Source organism: Ochotona princeps, chromosome 11, assembly GCF_030435755.1.
Source record: "Ochotona princeps isolate mOchPri1 chromosome 11, mOchPri1.hap1, whole genome shotgun sequence".
Classification (NCBI taxonomy): Eukaryota; Metazoa; Chordata; class Mammalia; order Lagomorpha; family Ochotonidae; genus Ochotona; species Ochotona princeps.
The window spans coordinates 44,198,055-44,218,156 of record NC_080842.1 but is presented as its reverse complement, the minus strand read 5'-3'; the positions used below and the strand labels follow the sequence as shown (position 1 = coordinate 44,218,156).

The 20,102-nt window shown below is 39.1% G+C and overlaps 1 protein-coding gene across 2 annotated transcripts in view; it reads right to left on the bottom strand.

Annotated features, from left to right (window-relative positions):
- CORIN (corin, serine peptidase) overlaps positions 1-20,102 on the bottom strand; it is a 224,284-nt gene that overhangs the window by 109,550 nt on the left and 94,632 nt on the right. For both annotated transcript variants that reach the window (XM_058670142.1, XM_004579119.4), the window contains exon 5: positions 4,963-5,144. In XM_058670142.1, the coding sequence (XP_058526125.1) occupies positions 4,963-5,144 (182 nt within the window). The remainder of the gene's footprint in view (positions 1-4,962; positions 5,145-20,102) is intronic.

Genomic DNA, 20,102 nt, shown 5'->3' with positions numbered 1-20,102 from the left:
TGTGGCACAGAGTACGTTTAACATTCCTTGAATGTGGAAAGAATGTTACATTTATAATTGTATTGATTACTTTGTGAAAGCACTTTGTAAAAAACACCAAACCCCAGACGAAGGATTTTGAAAAGTAATAGTATTGACATTTTGAGCCACATAAATTTTTTGTGTGGGGAGCTAAACTGTGCATTGTAGATATAACTCGTCTTTACACTCATTATTTCTCTCTCCTCCTTCCAGCTATAACAACCAAGCACTACCAAATATTCCCAGAGAAGTGTACAAAATCACCCTTCATTAAGAACCACTACACTAGGATGGTTATAAATATTACTGTCCCTATAATTTTAATTTTTTTTATAATGAAAATAAAGCTCATCAGTAGATGAGGAAGTATAAGCTCACCCCTACAAAAACACTGTCCAGCTGAAAGAGAATGACGGCATTTTTAAGGCGGCTACAAGCAAGGGACGGGGGCCCAGGAACGAGAGGCACAGAAGACAGGGAGAGGTCAATACTGGCTTCCAGCCAGGCGATACAGGACTGGCTAGAGTCACAACAGTGATTACTTGGTCTAGTTAGTGTGTTCAGCTTGTGACCAAGTTTCTGGCTGATCAGCAATGCTCTACTCTGGAATTTTTATGAGACAAATGGGCTCCAATGAGCATGGGCTACATATAGATGGTAAGTGGGCCTCACACCTGCAATTCGCCTCAACAAAAGCTCTCAGGATAACAGGTAACAACTTGATAACCAGAGTTGAGAAATCACCTCAGGAGTCCAGCAACTTGAAGCAGTCAGGAGGCTGGAGACCCTCTTTTTTTCCTTTTTAGAATTCCTGGGATAATATTTACAATAAGCATACCATCAATTTATGGAACACAAAAATACAGAACTATGTTAGTTGTGCTTATAAAAAGCCTATGGCATACAACCTTACATATAATTAAAACTAATGTAAATATATTTCTACTTGGCATACAGATTCTTGGTGTATGAACCCTTTATAATAACTGTGTTCATATGCTACAAATATATTCCTACTCATAAAAACATGTAGTTGTATCCACAGCCCATCAACTAGGATCATCTGATGGCTAAAATCCTGTTTATTTATCAAGCATGAAAGTTAAGTTCTACATATCTGGACATAGGTTCCACAAGCATTAAGGGGCCCAAGGCTTTGGGGCATCCTCTGCTGCTTTCCCAGACCACAAGCAGGGAGCTGGATGGGAAGTGCAACAACCAGGACATGAACCAACACCCATATGGGATTCAGATGCTTGCAACACAGAAGATTAGCCAACCGAATCATTGCGATGGGCCCATTGACCAACTAAACTTCCAACCTGAGAGAAGTTTATATGGACAGAATTCCAAATCAAGGGGCATCTGTCGTGAGAACGCTATTTCTAATCAGTGATACGTTCTGACCAGCAGTGTTAAAGAACTGGTAATGTTTTGATTTCAAGTTTTCTCTTTGAATTCCTAAATCCTGTAATAATGGGGTATATTTTCCAAATAAGCACTAATTAAGGGCTGCATATGTTCAAAGTAAAACAGGAGCAAATGTAGCTGAAAAAAGATCTGTTGATCCTTCTGAACAGCTTATTGCTATATACCATCTTTGGAAGGAATACTAATTTAGCAGATCCCTAATAAATACCATGCTTACAAAGAAACTCCTACTTCGGGCCACAGCGTAGTAGCTTGCAGCAGGTGCCTTCATCAAATACAAGTAGAGAAGCCAGATAAAACAGAAGAAACATCTGTTTGAAGTCACCCGAGGGCTGACAAGCTAAAAAGAACTAGGACAGCCTGGATCTCAAGGAGAAGATAACTGAACAACAAAGAGTTTACACTCTGCGTGTTGTTCCCTCTCTGGATCTCACCAGTTCCTGGCTTGGGGCTAGACACTAAGAATCTGGACATGAGGCCTCTACAAAGAACCAAAGAATCAGCAGGGTTTTTGGCAACCCTATTGGGGTGGAAGGACAAAAAGCCAGAGTTGACTATTGCCAGTGTATGGATAGTAAAACATCAATTACACAGCAAGGAGAGACACCAAAGACTTGGCCCACCATTTGGGTGGATTGTCCACTAATGCATTTGCACAGAGAGCAAGAAGCTAAAAGCTAAAAAACAAAAAAACAAAAAACTTCTGAAAAACACAAAACCCAGGTAACAGTACAAGGAAAGCAAAATCACAAGTCGACTTTTTCTCAGACAATATAAACATCCCAGATAAAACACTGAGCAAAAGAATCCAAAAGTAAGTAAAAAGGCTGATACATCATGACCAAGTAAGGTTATTTAGAAAGCAAGAAATTTCAGCCTCCAAAAGGCCATTCGTATGGAGGACCACTTCACAGAAGTTTTCTCCCCATGAATGCAATGAGAACACTGGTAGAAGTTGACGGGGTCCCTCTTTACAAAACTCTGGAAAATAATCAAAGGCTTGCAATAATTAAAGACTGATTTACTCAAGAAAAATGCCTAAACCTTGGTAAGAACATTCAATTTTGTAGTACCATAAACTGTCCTTTTTCCTGATATCTCTTGTTAATTCTGAAGTGGCTTGAAATAGCAGATTAACTCCCTCACTTGTCATAATTTTATTAAATAAAGGTCAATTTCCTACTATAGTTGCAAGCATGTTGACAAAATGTGCTTCAACTACATATTGTCAATGAGAAACTCGCTTTATATTCAGAGACACAGATCAGCTCAAAGCTCAGAATGGAAACTTTTAGACACAAGTGTATCCACACATACTGATGTCGAGTAGAGTGTTCCATATATTCTGTTACATTTGTAAGACACTGTAAACCAACAGGGCCTATTTCCTCTTTAATTATCTGCTTAGTTCTACACATTATTCAAAGTGGAGTATTATTGCTGAGTTGTACATTTTCTAATAGCAGTTTTTGTTTTAATGTCTACGTAATCTGATATTACTACTACAGATATTGCAACTCTTTTGGTTACTGTTCACAATGGCATGCTTACAGGCTTGATCTTTATCAAAAATAGGACCCAATTTTTCCCCAGAAGCTGACATTCTAATTCTAAAGATCATACAAGAATACAAGGAACCTAGAATTTATAAAAACAGTCTACCAGAGAATTCACAAGTCTCAATTGCAAAATTAACTGCAAGAAGAAAATCAAGACTGTGGATATTCTCAAAAGGACAGTTTCATCAGTGATATAAACAGAAAGCCCAGAATTAAACCCATATATCAAAAGGCTGATTGAATTTTGTAAAGGGTACCAAACCCATTCAGTGGGGTAGGGTGGGCAGAGAATGCTCCCGTCAATAGCTTATGCTGGACAATCACAATTCAATATGCAAATGAATGGCATCGCCCCTCCTGCTGCACAAAAAATAATTCCAAAATGGATCACTGAAATAAGAACTACATTCAGGGCCAGTGTTGTGGCATAGTGCATTGTCGCCACCTACAATGCCAGCATCCCATATGAGGATTAAGTTCTAGCTGCTCCAGATGTGATCCAGCTCCCTGCTAATGCATTAGAAAGCAGAAGAAGGTCCAAATGCCTGAGTCCCTGCCCCTCTTCCCACATGGGAAACCAGGATGGAGTTCCAGACTGGGCTTTAGCCTGACCCAGGCCAGGCTTCTGCAATTTGGGAGGTAAACCAGCAGATGGAAGAAGGCTCTGACACGCACCCTCTTTCAAATAGCTTTTAAGAAGACTAAATAAAATTTACAACATAGGAGTAAATATTAATAATCTTATAGTAGGCAGTATTTTTAGACATCACACTAAAATAAAAGATAAATTGGACCTCTCTAAAATTAAAAATTCTGTGCAATGGTGGCTTTTTCGTGTAGTAGGTAAAGCCACTGCCTGTGAGCTGGTGGTATCCCACATCAACACTGGCAAGTATCTCAGCTGTTCCACTCTACATCCAACTTCCTGCTATTGGCCAGAGAAAAGCAACCAAGGCAGCCTGGGTGTGCCACATGCATGGGAATCCCGGCTGACACTCCTGATAAACCGGCTTTGGCCTGGCCCTGCTCCAGCTGTTGCAGTTAGCTGGGGCATGAATCAGTGGAAAGTTCTCTGACTCATTCCCTCTCTAAAGATCCATTTAATTTTAAAGATTCATTTAAAGATTCATTTATTTTTATTGAAAAGGCATAGGTAAAGAGAGAAGGAGAGACAAAGATCTTCCATTTGCTGGTTCATTTCCTGTAACATTACAATGGCTGGAAGATCCCAAGCCAGGTCTCTCATATGGGTGCCAGGTCTCAAGGTTTTGGACCATCCTCTGCTGCTTTCTACCTCCAATCCAGCTCCCTGCTTGTGACCTGGGAAAGCATTTCAGGATGGCCCTAAGCCTTGGGACTCTGCACCTACCTGGGATACCCAGAAATAGTTCCTGGCTTCTGGCTTTGGATGAGCTCAGCTCTGGCCATTGTGGCCACTTGTGGAGTTAAGCAGCAGTTTGGAAGATCTCTTTGTATCTCCTGTTCTCTGTATATCTGCCTTTCCAATAAAAAATAAATCTTCAAATGAATTTTTAAAATTTTTAAAAACTTCCAGAGTAGAAAATATACTGTGATGCATTAATACTAAATAAGATGAAAAAAATACTAAGATGAAATTATAATGCATTTGTCTAATGCAATGCTAAGCACTTAACACCAGACACTGAATGGTTACATGCTGCCTTTTTCCTATGAAATTCAGAACTCAGCTTAACTTTCCAAAATGATAGCATTCAGGCAGAGGTTTCTTTGGGATGGGTGAGATCTAACAGGGAGCAGGCTAAGGGTTGTTTCTGGGATGTTGTTAATGCTTTAATCTGATTTGATGCTGTTTACCTGGGTCTGGTTATTCCATTGCACTATATTGGATTGCATAGTTAGTACTCACATACATCCCTATACAAATGTTATACCCAAATACTTTTATGAATGAAACAGAAAAGATACCTACATTGCTTTCCATCTTCCTGCTGTGGCGAGAAGCAAATCCTGCTGGCGTTGTTGCTTTCATTTTGGTTTCTAAACTGGGAGCACTTAAGAAAATCAGGCCAGGAGGAGTTCACCATCCCCAGCACCGACTCACAGCCTTCTTTTGCAGCCTCACAGAAAGACCTACAGGGCAGGAGGCCATGACTAGAAAAAAACGAAAATGGTAAAAATTAACATTTCTATAAAACATTTCTTTAAAAAAGATTTTTTTGAAAGGCAGATATACAGAGAGGAGGAGACACAGAGGAAGATCTTCCGACCCATGGTTCACTGCTCAAGCGGTCGCAACAGCTGGAGTTGAGCCAATCTGAGGCTAGGAGTCCACGTGCAGGTGCAGGGTCCCAAGGCTTTGGGCCACCCTCGACTGCTTCCCCGGGCCACAAGCAGGGAGCTGGATGGGAATCGGTGCCCATATGGGATCCCGGCACATGCAAGGCGAGGACTTTGGCTGCTAGGCTATTGTGCCAGGCCCTCCATAAAACATTTCTCAAAATAAACTTAAAGTTGGCCATCAATGCTCTAATACTACTTTAATTTGTATTTCCATATAGCCAACAATTTACATTTTTATATTCAAATATAATGACTGCAGCCACTCTATTATCTAGGATCTAGAGGGAGTAAGCTCATTCCGTAAGAAATCATTTAAGTGTCATTTCTGAAAATATTTATTCTAAGTGACTTTTTAAAAAATTTCATTGCTAATAATGTGTGTCAACCAAAGGGGAAAAAAGAGCTCTATTTGCCTGCAAAACAGGAAAAAAAAGTATGGAAATAAAGCTCCCAAATTTCAAAGGCAAAAGTGGGTCACAAAATAGGTTACTCGCTGAGGTTTTTTTTTTGCCATTTTTCCTAAAAATCTTGAGAAATTCAAAATATCTCAGGGAGAAAAAGCTATCCTTTAGTCTGTGCATCCTTCTTGGAAAGGAAACACGACACAAACAAGTGGCAATCTGGAAGACCTTGCATGGTTATTTATCTTTTCAAATTTCTATTCTGTCAAAAAGCAGAAAGATGTAAATAATGACCTGTTATTGGGAACAGCACTGATGCCCCTGGCTTCTGCCTTTGTGGACAAACACAACTCAAAGCTTCCCAGACCCACAGCTCGTTGTGGACCCCGACTATGGACTTGTGCCCTTGTACACTCAGGAATGCCATTTTTCTATCAGAGTTACAGGCTGTATCTTTCACCCTGCTCCCTCATCTGATAAAGGCATTGCAAGTGATTTTGAAGAAAACGAAGGAGAAGGCTGGTCAAATCAAAGCATACAATATACAATTATGGAGTTGGCAAGATGTCACAAAATCACTGCGTGTTACATGTGAAAAAAAAGGCTAAAAAGAAAGCTACCTATAGCCTCACTTACATCCCACTTTTGAGAACAGACCCAGGGAAATGCCAAGCTGGACTGCAAATTACCCAGCTCCTAATGGCAGACACGAGGACAGAACTCAAGTATTTGACCTTTCAAGGCCGTGTTCTATTTACTTTCCTATAGTGTCTGTTCTCAGATAAGGGCCAAATAATTGGACTTTCAAAAAATCTCCTGGACCAAACAAGCTGATTTATAATACTTTATTTGTACTTCTACAGATTAAAGAAATAAAATGGGACATACCAGCCATGCAGACAAAATGGAAGTATTCAACAATGACATTCACCTGCAAACATTTCTGACATTCCTCTCAGAAAGCTACTTTAAAACCATCTTTTAGAATTCTGCCCCTCACATAATTTCTTCCATGTATTAATGTGTAACTAAGCTCTATGGTAAAAACTTAGCAAGAGGCTTTGCATTTGAGAGGATTCGTTTTTGTACTTAATAGACGGAATGAATAAGGCAAAGGGCTCAATATAAAGGCACCCGAGTGCCATTCAGGAATCAATTAGGTATTTATGGGACTAAAAAGGTATCACACGTAAATAACATTTTTGAACGCACATTTTCATAAACCATATTTCATTCCAAAGAAGCTAAACACTAATTTTTATGTAATAAAACTGGTGTGCATAGTTCAGGAATATGGAGAACATAAAATTTACTATGCAATTGCTTATGCCTTGTTCTAAATACTTCCCAGGCATTAACTCATTTATTTCTTACAATAGCCCCATGTGGTAAAGCCCAATACCGTCCCTGCTGTGGCTTGAATATGTCACCCAATAGTTCACCTATTGGAAATATGGTCACCAAACTCAAACTAATGGTATTTGGAGATGTAGCCCTTGACAGGTAATTAGAATTAGAAGTAGGATGAGGCCCCATGATGACATTTGTTCCTTTCTAAGGAAGAGCGAGCTGAGTTACCATGCTTCCTCTGTCTCACTATGGACCGCTTTCCTTTATGTTATGATGTAGATGTCAAACAGACCTGATCTTGGGTTGGTTTCCCAGCTTCCAGAATGTAAGCTAAGGAAACCTCTGTTTTGTAAAGTACTTGCTCTGGCCTAATACAGCAATAGAACATGAACCAAGACAACTCCTAACATACAAACAAGGGAACCAAAGCACCAGAAATAAGACTTGTCCAAGTTTGCTAAGGTTATAAATAGAACCCAAACTGTAACTCAAATTGATTGACCCAAGGATTCATTGAATTATCTTCTGTAGGACGGGTCATTTCTGACCTCACAAATGAATACTTCAGAAGCACAACTCAAGGTTAGCTCAAAATGTGAAATGCACTCACAATCCAGCCATGCACACCATGATCGTGCTCTTCTCATTTTACAAAGATCTAATCAACCTTCAGTGATTCATGGCACTTACCAAAAGGGTTACAGACCACAAAGAAAGCCAAGACATCTGTTTGCTTTTCTAGAAAACAGCAAAGCTAGCAAACAAGTCAGACTTGTCTTTGGCATTCCTCAGTCACCTGCTGCTCGCTGATCAAGGTCCCAATGCCCTGGTACCAACCTCGCTACACAGATTGCAACCCCCTATCCAGATGGACTCCACCAGGGCACTCAAAAAACATGGTCTTCCCTTCATACAGTCCAACTTGTACTCCAAATTGTTAGCTCAATTAGGCTTTAGGATAAAGAGCTGGAAGAGGACACAAGTGGCTTTATACTAATAAACACTTAAATCCTAGAGATTTTTGCACTGATATGTGAGAGACCACTCACTGATGATATTTACTTAGAGGTACAGAAACCAGCCAACATCTTCATTCTCTGACATAGGCCAATAGCAATAGCCAGCAGTTTCTTTCCCTGTTATAAGGTAGAATGATTAAGCTCATGAATTGACTCATCGACTCTTAGGACGGACATTTTTTCTCCTTGAAAATGACTACACCCTATCACTTTTACACAGCTGCTCCTCCGTGGTCTGATGCTCAGCCAATGTTCACCACGCTAGAATTCAGGTTCCTCATTTGAAACAGGAGAGGTTTGAGAGAGAACCAGAATTCAAGTGCATTTTCATAGTTCTTTTAGCACTGACATTTTGCAAATCAAAACTCATTCTTTAATACAGTGTTTCTCAAAAGAATCGTGACACTCTCAGCTTCACTACATTTCAAAAGGTAATACATATGTTCTCAGTATTTGCTTTGGAAACAGAGAATGATGTTAAAATACCCTCTGACCAATCATTCTAAAATCAGAGACCAAGGAAAACGTCCAGAATGTTTTTAAATAGATCTCTTAGGAGGTGTGACCAACTGAGACCTCCCTAAGCTCTGAATTGCTGAACTGGGATATGTGTAATGGTGATCGCAGATGAATAACTAGAAGCCAATTCAAATGGGGAGGGAAACTAGTAGACACTTGTTCTTTGCATGAAATTCAGCTGCTTCTGAAGGACTGAAACGTTTTGCTTTTCATCACCTGAGACAGGCCACACTATTTTGGAATGCAGGTGTCCATATCCAAGCATCAAGCAGTCTGGCAACTGAAAAACACCGCCCAGCACAGGGGGAGGGGGGTGGGCAGGACAGCTACTGTGGCTGTTGCAGCACTCTTAGAAATGGAGGTTTTAGATTCATGTGAGAAGTGTATCTGATGTTGTGCAAGAATCCCTAACCCAGTCCAACCAAAGTGAAAGTAGAAAACTCCTGGACCACCTCTATAAAGACTTTAGGAAACACTTGCTAAGCATATAAATAATACTTTTACATACTCATCATGTGGCTTTATGTTTTCATTAAAAGGCTGTTGTACATAACTTCCAAAAATTGTAAGCTTTAGAAAAATACTAAATTTTCTGCTAAAGTTTTTATTGTATCACAGATATATAGATTTTACTTGGTAAGAAACAGTTCTGAAAAAGACATGAAGCTAAAATTATTGGATAAACCATATCCCACACAATAAACTTATTATGACAAATGGATTTTAAGTTTTAACTTGAACTGTTGTCATACAAATTTTAAAAATAGTAAGGTTTTCAATCTTCCATCCAGACACCCTAAAATAAACAATTTACATAGCTATAATCATTAGAATTAAGAAATTTACATTAGTCTAAGACTTTAAACCAAGACCCATATTTAAATACTCTCAAAATGTTCATATAAGATTCCCTCATTACATTTAGTTGTCACTTTTTACTTCTGGCAAAGAAACTAAGCTTTAAATATATTGAGAGCTTAAGACTATAAAATTTTTATCTTTTTTTCTTTTTATTTATTATTTTTAATTCATTAATTACATTGTATTATGTGACACAGTTTCATAGGTACTTGGATTCCCCTACCCCTCCCCATACCCTCCCACCATGGTGGATTCCTCCACCTTGTTGCATAACCACAATTCAAGTTCAGTTGAGATTCCCCCATTGCAAGCATATACCAAACATAGAGTCCAGCATCTTATTGTCCAGTCAAGTTCAACGACTTCTTAGGTATACCCTCTCTGGTCTGAAGACATAGCTAGCAGAGTATCATCCCGATCAATTCAAAGCTCCAACATACCATCAGCAAAAATTTACATCATTATGGAATTAATTGACATAGTAATGAGTAACTATGAGTAATATGTTAAAAGTAAATGCGAGTTCTTAACCACCTTCTGTGACCACCTCATTGACATTTCAATTTTAATTTATACACACCATATAACATACATAACATAACATGTTATACATAACATCATATCATCTTAAATTAAGGCAAACCTGTGGTATTTAACCTTTTGGGATTGGCTCATTTCCCTTAGCATTATGGTTTCCAGTTTGGCCCATTTGGCCACAAAGAACTGCATTTTGGCTTTTTAATAGCTGAGTAGTATTCCATGGAGTAGATGAACCATAGCTTTCGTATCCAATCCTCTGCTGATGGGCATTTTGGCTGCTTCCATGTTGTTGCAATTACTGATTGTGCTGCTATGAACATAGGAGTGCATGTTGGTTTCTCATAAAACAAGTGTTCTGGATATATTCCTAGGAGTGCTATTGCTGGATCATACGGTATGTTGAATTTGAGTTGTTTGAATATTCTCCATACTGATTTCCATAGAGGCTGTACCAGCCTGCAGCCCTACCAGCAGTGGAGTAGGGTTCCCTTTTCCCTGCAACCTCGCCAACAAGTGTTGTTGGTGCTTTTATTCATGTGGGCCAATCTTACTGGCGTTAGGTGGTACCTCATTGATGTTTTAATTTGGATTTCCCTTATTGCCAGGGAACTTGAGCATTTTTTCATATGTTTATTTGCCATTTGGGTTTGTTCCTTTGTGAAATGTCTGCCCACTTCCCGTGCCCATTTCTTGAGTGGGTTGCTTGTTTTGACATTTTGGTTGTTTTGTAGCTCTTTGTATATTCTGAAGATTAGCCCTCTATCACCTACGTAGTCCGCAAATATCTTCTCACATTCTGTGGGCTGCTTTTTTACTTTATTGATTGTTTCATTTGCTGTACAGAAGCTTCTTAGTTTGATGAGGTCCCATTTGTTTATTCTGGTCTTGATTTCTATTGCCTTTGGAGTCCTTTTTAGGAAGTCGGGACCTACCCCTAGATCTTGCAGAGTATTTCCAACATTTTCTTCCAAAAGTTTAAAGGTTTCTGGATGTAGGTTTAGATCTTTTATCCATTTAGATTTGATCTTGGTGTATGGTGAGAGATGTGGGTCTATCTTTTTGTTTCTACAGGCTATTAACCAGTTGTCCCAACAGCATTTATTGAACAGACCTTCCCATTTAGCAAGAATTAACAGCATCAAAGATGAAAAAGGCAACATAACAGACATTACAACCATTAAGAACATAATTAGAAATTACTACAAAGCACTGTACTCCAACAAATCAGAAGACCACCAAGAAATGGAAAAGTTCTTAGACTCACACCACCTGCCAAAACTTAGCCCAGAGGCAACAAACGAACTGAACAAACCCATAACTGAAGCAGAGATTGAATCAGTGATTAAAGATGTCCCAACAAAGAAAAGCCCAGGCCCAGACGGCTTCACTACAGAATTCTACAAAACATTCCGAACAGAACTGACCCCAATCCTCTACAAACTCTTCAAAACAATAGAAAAGGAAGCAACCCTTCCAAACTCATTCTATGAAGCCAACATTACCTTAATCCCAAAACCGGACAGAGATCCTACAGAGAAAGAAAACTACAGACCTATCTCTCTGATGAACATTGATGCTAAGATACTTAACAAAATCCTAGCCAATAGAATTCAAAAAATCATCCGACAGATCATTCATCCAGATCAAGTAGGATTCATCCCTGGAATGCAGGGATGGTTCAACATTCGGAAATCCATAAATGTGATACACCACATCCAAAAACTGAAAAACAAGAATCACAAGATAGTATCAATAGACGCAGAAAAAGCTTTTGACAAAATCCAACACCACTTCCTGCTAAAAACCTTAACCAAGGTAGGCATAGATGGAAAAATCCACAACATAATTAAAGCAATATATGAAAAACCCAACGCCAGCATCATACTGAATGGAGAAAAACTGGAACCCTTCCCACTGGAACAAGACAGGGATGTCCACTTTCTCCACTGCTATTCAACATAGTCCTAGAGGTACTTGCTGAGGCCATAAGACAAGAAAAAAAAATCAAAGGAATCCAAATGGGAAATGAAGAAGTCAAGCTTTACTATACGCAGATGACATGATTCTTTATATAGAAGAGCCAAGAGGCTCAATACAGAGACTTCTAGAACTTGTACGAGAGTTTGGTAGAGTGGCAGGGTACAAAATTAATGAACAAAAATCAACAGCCATAGTTTATGCAAACAACCCCAAGTTGGAAAAAGATCTAACCAGCAAAATACCATTCGAAATAACAGAGAAAAGTATGAAGTATCTGGGAATTAACCTAACCAAAAATGTAGGAGACCTATTTGAGGAAAACTACAAACTACTTAAATTGAACAACCCTCAAAAGATGGAGTAACATCCCATGCTCCTGGATAGGTAAAATCAGTATCATTAAGATGTCTATATTGCCAAAAGCAATATATACATTCAACGCAATCCCAATCAAATTGCCCAAAACATTCTTCACGGAACTGGAAACAATGATCCAAAGGTTCATCTGGAAACACAAAAAACCACGAATAGCCAGAACCATCCTGAAGAACAGGAAGTTAGCAGGGGGAATCACAGTTCCAGACCTCTGGACATACTATAGGGCAGTGGTTATCAAAACAGCCTGGTACTGGCACAAAGATAGAGAGGAAGATCAATGGAGCAGAATAGAAACACCAGACGGGAACCCACACAGATACAGCCAAATAATCTTTGACAAAAGGACAAACGATAATTTTTTTTTCAAAGAAAGCAATCTGTGGCAGGCAGAATCTACAAAGATCAGAGATCTCTCCAACCAGGTACCATGCCCTGACTAATCCTCTTCTCTTTGGTGCGGGCCAGCCAAGAGACTAGCTTCCCACCAATAAATGAAACAATGCCATGTTGATCATTGGGTTAAATCAGACTATCCCTTCCCTGATCTGATGAATCCAGCTGCCACACTGCGATGACCACATGGCAAAGACTTGACAGATGCCAACTGGGCACTGACACCCGCAGAACATCCACCCTTGAGGAAATGTAATTCTTCATGTATCTCACACTTGCAAAGGTAACCTTCCCTGGACCATCAGATAAGACCCAACCATGGCCATCACCTCAGTTGTACCCATTTCAAAGAACCTGAAGCAGAGGATCCAGATAAGTCATCCCCAGATTCCTGATCAAAAGAAACTATTATTTAACTGTTAGGTAACTGTTGTTTTAAGATATTGTTATTGTGACAATATGTTATACCAACTACCGTTTCAGGCACTTGAGAATTGAGTCAACAAGTGGTTTCTTTCTTCTCTGTGCGTGTATGTGTGTGTGAGACAAGAGACTCTGACTCTCTTGGTTTGGTTAGACTGAGCTCTTCGGCGAATAATGCTCGCAGAGTCCCAGGCAACTCCCTTAGCTGTAGCACTTACTTGGTTAGAAGAGAATACCGATGCTGGAAGAACCTTGTAAATCTTCCTTTGCTTTGTGAGCAACTGTAACCTAAAGAGAAGATCTCCTAGCCAAGTACTGAGACCTCAGCCCATACCAACAAAATATCTGGTTCAGACGGCCTCCTCTTGCCAACATGATACAACAGCATGAACTCATCACCACTGAGGGGCACACAAACAGCACAGCAGGGGATTGCTTTCCCTGTGGGGGCACGGCAGCATTGGCCTATGTTAGAACATTCTGGAACCTCAAGGAACCTTAGAATCACAAAGGGTGTGAGACAAGCAAGGGAAGGCCCTCCTTGGCTCCCATCTCCACTAGACACACAGGATCATAAATTTTCCCAGTGAATGTTTATGTTTGTCATTGTCTCACATCAGAAGAGAAATTATGAAAAATAAGAGGTATTTTTTGGTAGCAGTGTTCTCAGACTTTAAAATCCAGGATAGTGCCTTTTTATTTTTTCTATTGCATTAGTCATGATTTCAGCAGGACAGAGATGAACCACCCAAGTGGGACCACTGCAGAGCATGAGGTCAAAGAGCCACTTATGAAGGATCACAATTGTTTATAAGAATCCACAGGAGTCTGGGGCAGAACTAGCGGCCCACATTCAACAGGCAAGGAGGAGCACTTTCCTGAACAAAGTGCCACGTAGAAAGGCCACCTGACAGCAGGTCTAGCCCCTGATGAGATGCAGTCATGCCACGGGAGCAGGTAGGAGGAAGCAGTTCACTATGCTATGCCCCATACTTTCCTGAAGTCTCCAACTGAGACTGTTGGCTGAGCTCAACAGTAGCCCTTTTTGAAAAAAAAAAATAAAAAACTCTGGAGAAGAAGTTGGAAAAGGCAAATGAATAAAAGAATGAGCCCAGAGTTGCATATCTCACAGCTAGCAACAGATGCAACAGATCTGCTAATACTTCCTGAGGGAATGAAGCACAATAGTCTATGAGTAGAACAGTTATTGTCTTGAAATCTCACAGGAGCATCCACACCAGAGAAGTTAGGAAATGCTACAATTGGAAGGTTTTACTGTTTATTATTAGTTTTTATGGAGTCAGCTTACCAACACATCCATGGATGAAAGCATAAATCATGTCATCTCCTACAGGAAGCAATTTTCACTTCTACTCAAGGGGAAATCACCATCACACACTTCATGAACCAGAGTAAGAAACCCTCCTAAGATTAAGTTGGTATCCAGCACCACTACTCTTCCTTTAGTAGACATGATTTTCTTGGTCGTTATGCCATTTGCCCAACACTCCAAACCCAATGACCTTTGCTTCATCATTCACATGTAATCCATCATTTCATAGTGACAACTCTGCTTCCTAAGAATTCCTTAAGGAGTCTGGGATTGTGTTGCAACAAATAAGATGTCACTTGTGATCCTGGCTTCCCAAACGAGAGTGTCTGTTCAAGTGAAGCCACTCTTCAGCTCCAGCTTAATGCTAATGTGCCTGGGAAGACAGAAAATCACCCATGGGCTTCTATCTGCAACCCATGTAACAGATCAGAGTGCAGTGTCTGGCTCCTGGCTTTTGCCTAGGTCAGACCTGGCTGTCATAGCCATGTGGGGCGTGTACCTGTGGGTGGAAGCTCCTTATTCCTTTCTCTTCTGTTGCTTTGCCTTTCAAAAAAAGTTTTAATTCCTTCAAATCCATTCATTTCTCTCCCACGTTTTGCGTGCTAGTAAAATTAAATTAGGTATGGCTGCTCTACCTACTTTGACAGATCTATTACTGAGCTGTTTACCCTGCATGGCCTCTTTGCCTTTCCTGGTCCATATAGCAGATTTCTTATCTCCCTCCTAATACTTTTTCAGCTGTTATTTCCTCCCTCCCAGCTAGTAACCTTTCCCAACAATGCCAGAAAAACAGGATCTCTCCTCCCAAATTACCCCCTGCATCTTATAAACTGGCCACATTGTACAATGAGTTGTCTTCCTATCTGGTCCCCTGTTATGCTGAGTCTCCAGAAGGCACTGCTATGTTTTATTCATCTCCATATCCTCAGCATCAAACTACGTGCTTGACACATCAGAAGTGCCAGTAGATGTTTCATAAAAGGTTGAACAACTGGGTGGGGGAAGGGGACATCCAGGTGGCACAGCAACCTAATATTCCACTCTGTGGTGTTAACATCCCATATGGTCCCCAGTTCTAGTTTCAGTTCTTCCACTGCTGATCCAATTCTCTTATAGCCTGGGAAAGCAGTGGATGATGGTGCCTGCACCCACATGGGAGACTCAGAATAAGCTCTTGGCTTCAGATCAGGTCAGTTCTGGCAGTTTCGCCACTTTGGGAATGAACCACAAGATAGAAGATAATATCTATCCTCTCTGTAAAATTTGCCTTTCAAATGAAAATAATTATTTTAAAAGATTAAACAACCAGATCATATTCCAGTATCTTTGTTGTATAAATTGATGGTAGGAACTAAAAGAACTCTCAACTGGACAAGTTTCCAGTACTTCTCCTTGACAGCTCACCCTCAACCCATATTTCCACTCCTGGGAAGAGTTTCGATCTGCTTTCAACATTGATTCCATCAGGTGGCTTGGGATATCTGGCTTTCCAGCATCTTTTGAACTCCCATATCCTCCTGGGTCAAGTGTAACTTTGTCCTGACAATGCTCTTGCCACTCTATGGCAGGCCCCCAAAGGTCTCCATTCCCTTAATTTACTTACTTCATTGCCCTTACCACTATATAACATACTATCATTTCTTATACTCGGTCTTCTTGCCTGGTTCTTACCCATTTAATAAGCACTGTAAAGCCAAGGGTTTTCATCTATTTTACTTGCACTGATATCCTACTGTACACAGTGACAGGCTGTAAGTATCTTCTAAATAAACTCACCACATGTAGAGGATGAGTCAATGACCTGCATGGGACAGTAGCGAAATCAAAATTATTCTCACCTAACCCCCAAGCTAATGAGTCACAGCCCTCTCAGGTCAACAAATTCCACACACCATTCAATCTATAAATAATTCCTATGTACGAGGAAAACATCAGATGCAAACCCAATGGTGTGCCAACAGCAGAATGTCACTCTTAACACAAAGAAACTTAAGGAAATACTAAGAGAAACATATAGCTTGAATTAAGAAGTGTGAATAATGTAAAACCACATAATGACTTCTGAAAGAGCACACAAGAATCCCATACCCTTCCAGCCAACATGATCCTGATGCTCATTAATATTTGGCATACTTTACTGGAGCCCATGGGACAAGGGATTAGCAAATCACAAAAGAAACTTGCAATTGTAAAATTATTTTTGCAGCTGTTTTGATTTTTGCACATCATGAAGTGATGCCATAAATATGAATCTTCAAATGAACTGAATCCTAAGTACTAGTTCTAAATTCCAGTCACATTCACATGACACAAATGAATTACGGAGGAGAAAAACCACACAAATTATTCCACTGGATTTGATGAGATACATTCACTTGAGATGCTACAGGCAAAGACATTTTTTAAAGAGATTAGATCTGTCATGCTCTGATTCTGCAGCTTAACATCTTTATAAAACAAAAGCAATCTGAATTGTCTGACTGTGCATTCGATTTTGAGTCATTTTGGTGGCTAAGATGAAAGCTTGCCTAGCATTTGTTCTTTTATGTGTTGGACCATCCAAGTACTAACCAGGCTCGACCCGACCCTGCTTAGCTTCTGAGATCAGACGAGATCAGGTGCATATGCGTAAGACAAAAACAAACAACTCACCAGCTGTGCCTGGAACTCAGACAGGAAATGTAATAATGAAATGGACACCAATACATCCAGGTAACCAGCCTGCTGTGGCTAAGCAACTGCTATTTACAAGTCAATGGTTTCAGGGAAGTAAATGGCAAATAACTTCCTGAGTATTTAGTTGGCAACAGCAACAAAGCTCATCTTTTTCTTTCAATATTGACCTATAATTTTTGAAATTGCAATTATAAAAAAATATTTGTGATGTTTCTGTTTATTCCCAAATGTGAAACGAAAAAAAAGTTCTTGATACAGTTAAAAACATTCAGCAAAATTAAGTTTCTAGGGGAAAAAATCTTTTATATCAAAATGTTTTCCAATGTGACTTCAAATGATTTCAGGTGTATGTTTACTTAGGTTGTTCCATGCTGTGAAATAGAACATATTTAAGGATACAGTCTATATTACATAATATATAGACAGATTGGCTACTTTTACTAAAACATGATCAGTAAAATTCAACTCAAAACTGACATGAACACATAGTTTAGTGTAACATAGTGTAACATAGTTTAAAAGAAAAAAAATTCAAATAGCTTTTGTGCCCATCAGATTTGGTTATTTGATGGGGCTCAAACCAGAAAATCATACCATCTATGCTTTCAAAATGACAGGGGTGGGAGGAAGATTTTAACCAGTCTTATTGAGATAAAAATCTCTCTATATCCCAAGAACACAACTAGAGGAGTTCAAGGACTGGGCTACATGACTACCACTACCCAAAGTTCCCTCCCAAACATGGTGTACGTAAGAACATTGAACATAAGAATATTTATTCTAATTTTAAGTAGTGGGAACTGGGAAACAAGCTCATTTTTACCAGGGAATTCTGCCACTTTTATAATCAAGTCTAGAGTATTTGAAAGAAATGTACAAATTGTGCCTCCCAAAGAGGGACTTTTAAATATCTCTTGTTTTTCTTCCTCTAGAGGTTGAAATGAGAGGTTCCTAGAGCTTCTATTTTACCTACTTGGGATTTTAGCAAAAAGTTTAAAAGATGAACATGCAAACAAAATTTAGCAGAATTCACTTCTTAATTTATTATCAGCAGCTTAGAAAACTCATGGAACTAACAATGGTCCCAAAAATTCAGAAAGAAAGAAAAAGGGCAGGCAGGCAGAATCACGATATTGTTAAACTGTATTGTGAAGTACATGGAATCTATTCTCTTCGTATCAATATCACATTAACATGAGAACTGATGAGAGCCGTGTTGAGCAATTATACATTTGCTTTGACCCTGAGAATTGAATGTACCAATAAATTCTTTTAAAAAAAAAAAGGAAAAGTCAGGATTAAATATAAGCAGACAACAGGGTAATGAAGTTCACATTTGGAATCAGAAGTCCTATTATCTGCCATAAATTGCTTTAACTCCAAACAAAGATCAAGCCAGCCATGACACACAGGGATCTAAGATCAGTACCTTCTCAAGGTGATACACTTTAAATATTTGCTTGATATTTTCTTAGGGGAGGACCTCAGAGCTGCACGAACAAAGAAAAAGGACTTCGGGCAGCAGGATCCCAATCCTGAACATCCCCTAGGAATGCAGAGCTGCTGCAGGTAACCCAGCCCACCCTTTTGGAAGCCAGCTGGGCAACTCTCACTACCATGGATCTGACACAGGTGTCATAACCTGCACACAGATATTCTCATTATCCCTGAGAAAAAAATGCGACAAATTTAACTCTATTCATCCTGTTCGAGTTCTTGGGTCTTCTTATCCACCAATGTGATGGGCCACAGTGCCTTTTTTTTTTATCCAATAGGGAACAAATTTACTGTAAAATGCCCTATTCTGTAACGAGTATCCCCAGTCACTTGTCCGTCAGCTGAAGTCCCCCACCATTTCTTGAGACAACAATTCTGTATTTGTATTGATTTCTTCTCTAAAGTTCTTTATATTAAGTAGGATTTGACTTCTCATTGGCCTTCATTATTGGTTTGATGTTTGCCCTATGGAATTATACAGAAGAACATTGCTCCCTCGTACATGTAATAGTTCAGAAATACCTGAGAATGGCCATGGTGTACCCTAAGAATTTCACATCCTCAGTTCCGTCCCCTATGTTCTTTACATAGATTCCCAACCACTTTCCTGTTACTTACTGAACCCATTCTACTTCATATTTCTCGAGTCACCCAACTTGTTTGGATAAGTCTATGTCAAGATTTCATGAACTATATTCCTCTAAGTTTGTCTATTAAAACCTGATATACACATTTTAAAGCAATCCTGGTTCAAATTAGAAATGTTAATTTCTACATAGTAATAAATTTTATCAAATATTGCAGGTCTAATGTGAATCACATTAAAAACAATACCATTTATAGATCCCTTCACTAACTTCTTAAATTTTAAATGTTATTTTCTTTGGTTAAACAAGCAATTCTGCATTATTTGGATTGTGCAAGAAACTAATATAATGAATGATCTAAAGCAGTGAATTATAAATGCTTGATTTTACCATTTTCTACATTTCACATTTCTAAAATTTTTTTTCTTACTAAATGTAGGTTGCAGGGCCCACGCACATTACATGATAGCAGAAAGCACTGTGATTTTGCAATTTTAAAACTAATTGTAATGAGGTTAAAAAAAAGGATATGGAATTATTTTGTGTTCTTGACTGCATGTTATTAATCATTGTAAGAGAAAACTGAAAAGCTCATAGTACTACACTTCAGATGAATCAAGTCAAGGAAACAAAAGTTTTACCTAAAATACACAGAAAACAACAAATTAAGTGCATTTTTACAGAGGAATTTAATATTTTACAATTGACTGCTCAAGTAGAGACTGAATAATTAGGAGAGCAGTCAAAATGAACTTAAATTCCTTGAAGGTAATTGTACTGTTTCATTGTCTTATTTTTGTATATACATAAAC